We start from the raw sequence: 7,815 nt of genomic DNA on the forward strand, positions 1-7,815 counted from the left end.
TACACTATGAGCCTACATGGTCAGCAGACATTGACGTGCCCAATGAATATAGCTGTAAATGTATGTCCTCCAAGCACACACACAAAGCAACTACCTTGAGTGCTCGGCTGTCCCATAAATCTCAGGGATCATTGCTGGGCCTAGCAAGAATCGATGTTTTCTACGTACAGTAAGCAGAGCACTGACAGCTTGAGGGCTGGAACCAATGCTGCATACCTGGGTTCTCTTGACTTCCTCGGTTGAAATCAAGATGGTGGATATTTCGCAGCCTTCATCGCCAGCCCCTAGTTGTGCAGGCCTTTGTCCCAGCACCTACCAACTAATCTTAATTGAATCAGATGTGGTAGTGCTGGGCTGGAACAAAAGCCTGCCAAGACATAGCACTCCAGGACCGGAGTTAGAGACCCCTGCCCTCGGGCTTTAGTCAACACCAAGAAGACGACGCAATTCAGACTGAAACTACAGTTTATTCGCACAAACCCAGAAGTCTGAACAAAGAGGAAAAAATAAATACACTGACAAACCCTTTCCTTAATTTACAAGTCTATCTACAAAGAGAAAAAGTTGTGTGGATACATTAGTCAGCACAGTACTACACGTGTTCCAGGTCATAAGAGTGGTTTGAGTTCTAAAACAACCCTTTTCAATCTCACAGTTCAGAGGTGTACAATCTCACCCGCAGAGGGCTGGCGTGGGCCTTGGTTCCAGCCAAGCTGTAACATACCTGTTGATCCATCTCATCTGATTGTTGAATCAGGTGTTTTTGCTTGGCTGGAACAAAAGCATGCACCTTTATGGATAAGGTTGGCCACCCCTGTATTAGTACATCATTAAACATTCATACAGCATTTCCCTTCAATAGGTGCATCTCAAGATCAGACTGCAGCTGAGGAGTTCAAGTCTATAAAGAATTCCTTTCCTTGTCATGACAGAACTGAGCTGGTTAAAGCAGATCTCATATGCTTCTGCCTTTCCTATGTTTTTAGTGCAGATAAAAGTAGAGATGAGGAAGTCTCCGACTATTGAGGTGCACCCAACTTCTCCATGATAAATATTGATTTATTACAATATACAAGTGCAGAATTTACAGTGGAATCATTTCTGCAGCATAAGCAAGACAGTTTCCCCCAATGCAATCCTCATAACCCATAATTTGCTTATACTCATAGGCCTCTATCCTTGTCCCTTCTCTTTGTAATAACATATGTAGTCAATTGCACAGCACTTTTAATGGGCTGCTGGTCCAGTTAAGTCCATAATGTACTAGAGTAGGGCTCACACACCCAGAACCTCCAACAATGTTATGGGTACCTTTCTGACCACTTGTCGGTCCTCTGTATCATTATTGGTTCGAGCATCGGAGTATGCAGGCCCTACTTCGCTACGTCCCCTTCTCTGATCTGAAAGGACTGGATAATGTGTGACCCACTGAGCTGTAAACTCAAAACAACGTCCACGCAGGTGTCGTAAACTCTGATTTCATCCAACTTTTCCCTCTCGACTCATATCGTCCTCACACAACAACAATGTAGTTAGTCAATGGCGAGATCGCCATCATCTGTTTGGCGGTTAGCCAGCTAGCTACTCTTCCAATGCTCACAGAGTAGGTAACAAAAGCCTAAACCTTTTATCTAGTCCTTTCAGATTCCCCAGTGGTCTCAAACATTGTGACTATGAGAAGAGGTCATTAAGTGTTGGGACATCTCCCTCCCTCCGGTTCCTCTTGGTCAGTGGGTCTTGTTGGTAAATATTGCTGCTGTGTGGTTGGGTGCGAGTGTAGGAACTGGTGTGCGAGTCGCTGTCTGGAAAAAATACATCTGAAAGATAGCATAGAGGGACAGAGGGGACGGGTATAAAGGGTTAGAAACTTAAAGAACTATGAGGTTTATAGCTAGCCATAGACTTAAGTAGGGTGTTGGAGATGAGACATTTAACATTTCCCCTGAGGCGCATACAGCTGAGACGTTCCCATTTAGATTATGATTAGGGCCTGGTTCAAACATTTTAAGTCCATCCTTCCCTGGATAAGTGAAATGAGGACTCTACTTTCTATATTCATGTCAGACCATGATCACTGACATTCTTCTTCAAAGTACTTGAACAGGGCCTAGGAGGATGGGCTAGGTAACTTTTACCCATAGCACTCTTATAGTGGGCTCTTACCTTGCAGCCAATTGATAGCAGCGCATGGAGAATGACGATTGTTGCCACGGTGGCAAAAGCAGTCACCTTGGTGTCATCGCGGACGACGGGCCAGAAGGTGAGCACCAGGACCGACCCAGAGATTACCATGGCGACCAGGATGAGGAGCCATCGGAGCCATTCGAATGGTAAGATCCACAACACCTGAGGGAGGTGATTGGTTTGTTACTTGAGAATAAGATGTTCTGCATTAATTGGTTCGGATTGGGTCCCAATCAGATAGAAAGATACTATCAAGAACAGGGTCATTCAATAGGCACAAAAACAGAAGAAAACTATGAAACTGTAAAGTAGGTACCATCTGAACTTCATTTTCCATTGAAAAACATTTAGCTAGGGGGATGAATATGTTTTGCTAGCTGAATACGACCCAGACATTCACTAGTGTGTGTCTGCTGACTCACTGAGGTGGGGATGTAGATGAAGAGGGAGTAGCCGTAGACACACACCGTCTCCAGGAAGGAGTAACCACTCTGCTGCCTCTCCTCCCTCTGCCTCCAGGTCAGGAAACCCCATACACCCAGGGGCACCAGCCAGGCATACAGGAAGATCACTACTGCAGCTATCGTCACTGAGGGAGTGAGAAAAAGCAAGCAACATCAACACTGCTATTTTTTTTTTTATATAGCAAATCTCACATGAAACCATTGAGAAGGAGCCAAGCTGTAACCCCCAGGTACCATACCTCTGTGGAACTGGGGTCTGTAGTGGTATTGGGGGCTCCCCAGAGAGTTCAGGAAGGTGGACAGGTTTCCACTGATGGCCAGAGAGAACACCAGCGTCACACAGATCCAGAAGGGACCTGGACATACGGGAGACCAGGAGGTAAGGTTAGTCTGGGTAGAGGTGGTTCACATTACAACCTAAGATATGCAGAGTTTGGCAAACTGTCTTCCAGTTTTACGGCTATAAAAGTTAACATTCTAAGGTCCATTCTAATTCAGATCTAACTATCTAGGAACAATTGTATCTAAGCTATAGTGGTGATGTGTCCCATTACCATATAAATCCGGACTCGACTGGAGGGTATGTTTGATGAAGTTCCGCCCTGGTAAAGGCATCACCGACCCCTTGACCCTGTCCAGCACCTGCATCCCATGACAGGAAGTCAGTCAACCAATGGACATTGTACAGCAACTAACACCACTACATTTACAGTTTCTATATGGCAGATGTTAAACAGCAACATATAGGCCAGTCTCATGAGTGCAGATTATTCTATGTTATTTCAAGCATATTGTACCTGCATTGTATCCACATTGAAGAATGACTGGTAGTACTCAAAGGTCCAGAAGCCGCTAGTTTGTTTCTCCCCTCTTAGGAGCTGTAAACAGTAATGTCAATCAGTTATCCCCATATTGCTTGGTTTTTGGCTGTTTGTGCAAACGTCATTACAAAGGCAAAATTTCAGATTATCAATGTAGCGATATGATTGGACTCATTCATCATCCTGACCTCTGAACTCTCCTCCTGTCCCTCATCATCGGACATGTCCAGTTTGATGTCCCCAGTGGCACCGGCCGGGGCCGTTCTGCTGGAGCCAGACATACTGAGGGTGGAGGCCCCAGGGTCTGCTAACAGCAGGTCAGTGGCCTCATCAAACTCTAGAGGAGAAGAAGACAGAGGTGGTTGGAGTGAGGGAATGAGGGGGGGACCGAGAGAGGTGGTGCAGGACAGAGGTGGTGCGGGACAGTGGCAGTGAGAGATGTAGAGACAAGGAGAGAGGGGAAGAGTGAAGAGGAGGTGAAAGGGGATAAACAGAGGAGGATGGGAGCCACTCCATGAGCCTCACCTTGGAACTTCAGATCATCTGGACTCGCCATGGTAACTCTGGAAAGATGACCACCTCATGCAAGACCTGGAAGGAGATGAGAAAATGTACTCTTAACTGTTGAGGCTGACGTATGGCAACAGTCTGTGTTCTTCTCCCGGATAGGGTAGCCAACTAGCTTTTGCTACATATGAACAAGATGTTCTCTTTGTTGGCTGCCTTCTAAAGCATACGTACAGCATCATGTGTAGGCTTGCGACATCGAATATACAGGTGCAATTTTTTAATCTGACAAATGACAGTTTGTGTTGACCTGTTTGGCAGGCTAGCAGTCTGTGTGTCATGTTTATGCCTATAGTTTACTGTAACTCTAGCTAGCTAGCTTCAGATTTATAGTCATACGTTGGCCGTCGTGATCCGAGACTTACCTGTTTGTCACAGGAGGTTCTGTTGTGTTGTATCCGCAATGCGAGCCAGTCAGCTATGTTAGCAGTGCTGACACGACCGCCTCGCTAGCCTGACAGCTGTCGAGCTAGCACTGTTTTCTCGCTTTATATCTCAATATCAACTCACCTAACAACAGCAGCACATAGTTAAATATTTTAAAAAAAATGTGTACTGCGTTGGATGTCTGAATAAACTAGCTAGCTAATGGTGTTAATTTCAACTATGGTGCACTAAATTCACATTATCACTCGCCTGTTCCACGTCACCTTATGTACATAACGGATTCTGTGTTGGCTCAAGACGGATCATCATGTTCACGTGACCAGGTACAGACGGAAGATAATGCGGTGCGCCAAATGTGAGTGTTTTCTTTGTAATATGGGTGTTATCCGAATGTAAAAAAAAAAAAAAAAAACATTTGTACTTGATATTTATTAGTTTATAGTGATATTACAGGGATTTGATGACATTCTTTTTAAGCAGAACTGGATATTGGATATTTGGTTTTTTTACGGGAAAAAATAACTTTTTAAATAACTTTTTACTGACATGCCATTTTGTCTCAATAAATTACATTTTTTCACATTGGAAATTAATGTATCAAGAAGACCGCTGTGTTTTTCCGGTCTGAGCCAGTCCGAATGTGAACTTCCGGAACGATCGGCTTCTGTCTGACGAACATGGCTGCCTCGTGGGTGCTCAGGAGATGGTGCTCCACCTCTGTAGCAGAAGCAGGAGCAGCACCCATCAATGGCACCCGATGGGAGAGGTTGAAAAATAGCAAATTGGGTAAGAAACCGATCTATCTCTTGGTTGTCGTGTTAGCCCACCACGCCTTTACGAACCTATGATCTTTCTTGCTTAACCGTCTTGCCAAAGTCATTCATGAGGTTATCAGATTATGTGACATTAGCTTCAAACAAACTGTATCACATTGTGGTTTTTACACTAGTTAGATTTGAAAATGTACTTCATACACGTCTATGTAAAGGTATTGTTAGCTTTTGATCCTTCACAGTTGCCCCTACTTGCAATCACAGGGTGGAGGAAGGCACGTGACTGAGGTTATTGCGGTGACCTCTCTGAGACAGTTCCTGTCAGCTTGGAGATGCAATGCAATAGAATACAGTGTTGACACACAAAACATTATAATTGTGTGCATGCCTCACTACCATGTCTAGGGATATTGTGTCAGTCTGTTTTGCCTTTGTTTTAGTAAACCACCTATCTTATCTCGTGTGAATGCTGTCTGTCTTTTTCTCACAATTCTCTTCCCTCTCCATCAGGTGTGTGGTTTAGCGGCATGTCCAGAGACTACAAGGAGGCGTGTCGTGAGATTGTGGTGGGCGCGTGGGAGAGGCCAATCAAAGCTTCCATCTACCTGAGCCTTCTGGGTGGAGCCGGCACCTGCATCTACACAAACCCCGACGACGCCTCCTTCGAGACCACCGTCCTGGATACAGCCAATCAGCTCGGGCTCCTGACGCCGTGGATACGCAGTGGAACATCGGATGGGCACGTGCAGAAGCTGGCGAAGCTTCGTAACGAGGGAAGGTTACGTCACCTCAGCCTGGGAATGGTCTCACTCACCTACTTCGCCGATTACAACCCGGACGCCAGTCTTTACGAGGCCCAGTGCTCCAACCTCTCTATCCCCTGGAGGGAGCTCCACACGCGGGTACTGGACGTTGGCTTCGCGGGTCGCTGGTGGATCCTGGACCATAAGATGAAGGACTATGATGTGAACGACGAAGAGTTCAAGCACCTGCCGCCTGCTATGGCCGCCACAGTGCCCCCTGGTGTCCAGGGGGTGGAGAATAACGAGAGGCTGCACAAAGAGTCATGGATGCCTCTGAAGACTGAGGAGAATGAGGAGAAGGAAAAGGCATCGGCAGCTGAGGAGGAGGGAGGCATTGTAGAACAAATAAAGATGGACAGTTTAGATCTTGTAGAAACAATGAAAATAAAGACAGGCATTGTAGCTCAACCACAGGAGCTACCTGACCCAGAACCACAGGAGCGGACACTGACAGAGACGGAGACACAGGAGTAGCAGACACAAGCTCAAGCAAAGGACTAATGTGTCATGGACCAATGGACTCACACTAGCAGGACAATGACTGCTGGACACATAATGAGATGGCTGAACAAGAATCTCTGAATGGACATATTTATTGGATGACAAGATGGTATGAGAGATGTGTAAAGTGTGTGAGTACCTTCTGCACTGTGTAATGTGTTATATAGTGCCCAAGCCTATTAACACTCTGGACTATAGCTACACATGACATGATGATAAAGGGTCTCCTTTATAAAATAAATTACTGTTAACAGTTTACTAATGATACTTATTTGGTATATAGTGCTCTATACTGAGATATGATAATTGATGCCATGGTCAGCAACCTGTTAAAGAGATTCTCTAAACAGCCACTACAAACTTCAACTAACTTGATATTCTCTGGCACTTTTGAATTAGTTTTAGCTAGTAGTTCTGAAAGTACTCACTGAGTCCCCGGAAATTGCGTACTACGTCACATGTGCACCATGTCATTGCTCTGCTGTGTGCATCTTGTTAGCTGTCACTCAAATGGTGAGGGGCTGAAGCTCATTAGCTAGAACTAGAATTGTTTAGGGGCTGGCCCATGTGGGGGAAAATTTAGGAGAATGGCGAAGCACAGCTTCCAGAAAAACAGTTGCTTTCAAACTAGGGATTTCGTGGTTAATTGAGGTGAAACAGTAATTCTGCTCATAGATTATGCATGTATGAACTACACATTGACACATCCAGCCCAAAGCGGTAGGTTTAAAAAATACTTAAAGTCGCCAAAGTTCCGGTGCATGTCTTTAACAATACAATAAGCCTCCTCTAAATGGTTTGGATTTATCATTTATGAATTATTGTCAAATTAAAGTACTATTGTAATGATTTTGAGTTTTGTGATGATCATTTACTCTGAATACCTCCCCATGATTTGATCTCAGACAAAGCAGAGGCACTATCCAGGGAAGAATATACCAAGATATTACATTTAAGTGGAACTGGTAGCCATTTTTGATTCCTCCAGTCCAGACTGTTTTTCAATACTTTCCTCCTCAGGACTATTGTCACAGTAGCATTAATTCTCAATGTGTGACTTCTTCCATAAGAAGTGAGTGTTTGTCTCCATGAGGTAAGTCAATCAGTGTTTTTGCCGCCGCCTCTTCCTGGGATTACAGAAGCTGTGTATTGCTGTGATGCCCTTCAGGCAGATAGAATGGGCATCCTTTCTTCCTAACGTTTGAGAGTAATTATTCCGTTAATCGTATTGCCTTTGACCAACCTCCCTTATCATTGTGGAGCTTAACTCATTTTGTGGAAAAATCCTCTCCAGATGAATCTCTCTCATACCCTT

At 44.8% G+C, this 7,815-nt stretch overlaps 2 protein-coding genes across 3 annotated transcripts; one reads left to right on the top strand and one right to left on the bottom strand.

Moving 5' to 3' along the window:
• Positions 1–447: 447 nt before the first annotated feature.
• LOC120034491 (protein YIPF1-like) lies at positions 448–4,711 on the bottom strand. 2 transcript variants are annotated; one of them, XM_038981080.1, is made up of 9 exons: positions 4,402–4,711; positions 3,995–4,060; positions 3,658–3,806; positions 3,446–3,526; positions 3,203–3,290; positions 2,888–3,004; positions 2,652–2,773; positions 2,164–2,346; positions 448–1,817 (listed from the first exon to the last, which is right to left on the bottom strand). In XM_038981080.1, exons 2-9 carry the CDS (start codon positions 4,023–4,025, stop codon positions 1,728–1,730), a joined length of 861 nt encoding a protein of 286 aa, XP_038837008.1. In that variant the 5' UTR covers positions 4,026–4,060; positions 4,402–4,711; the 3' UTR covers positions 448–1,727. The 2 variants fall into 2 exon arrangements, with proteins under 2 accessions (XP_038837008.1, XP_038837007.1); XM_038981079.1 differs by having other exon boundaries at positions 2,607–2,773; positions 4,402–4,708.
• A 180-nt stretch (positions 4,712–4,891) lies between these two features.
• Positions 4,892–7,349, top strand: LOC120034492 (mitochondrial import inner membrane translocase subunit Tim29-like). The gene is made up of 2 exons (XM_038981081.1): positions 4,892–5,209; positions 5,707–7,349. The coding sequence occupies exons 1-2, from the start codon at positions 5,101–5,103 to the stop codon at positions 6,471–6,473; spliced, it is 876 nt and encodes a 291-aa protein (XP_038837009.1). The 5' UTR covers positions 4,892–5,100; the 3' UTR covers positions 6,474–7,349.
• Positions 7,350–7,815: the final 466 nt, after the last annotated feature.

The sequence above is a fragment of the Salvelinus namaycush genome, chromosome 41 (genome assembly GCF_016432855.1).
Source record: "Salvelinus namaycush isolate Seneca chromosome 41, SaNama_1.0, whole genome shotgun sequence".
Taxonomy (NCBI): Eukaryota; Metazoa; Chordata; class Actinopteri; order Salmoniformes; family Salmonidae; genus Salvelinus; species Salvelinus namaycush.

Excerpts from the sequence above, each read along its gene's own strand:
- LOC120034491 (XM_038981079.1), bottom strand. The coding sequence starts at position 4,025 with ATGGCGAGTCCAGATGATCTGAAGTTCCAAG. Across the intron at positions 3,527-3,657 it reads GACAGGAGGAGAGTTCAGAG|CTCCTAAGAGGGGAGAAACA; the intron begins GTCAGGATGATG and ends TACTGTTTACAG. Across the intron at positions 3,291-3,445 it reads TCAATGTGGATACAATGCAG|GTGCTGGACAGGGTCAAGGG; the intron begins GTACAATATGCT and ends CATGGGATGCAG.
- LOC120034492 (XM_038981081.1), top strand. The coding sequence starts at position 5,101 with ATGGCTGCCTCGTGGGTGCTCAGGAGATGGTGCTCCACCTCTGTAGCA. Across the intron at positions 5,210-5,706 it reads GTTGAAAAATAGCAAATTGG|GTGTGTGGTTTAGCGGCATG; the intron begins GTAAGAAACCGA and ends CCTCTCCATCAG.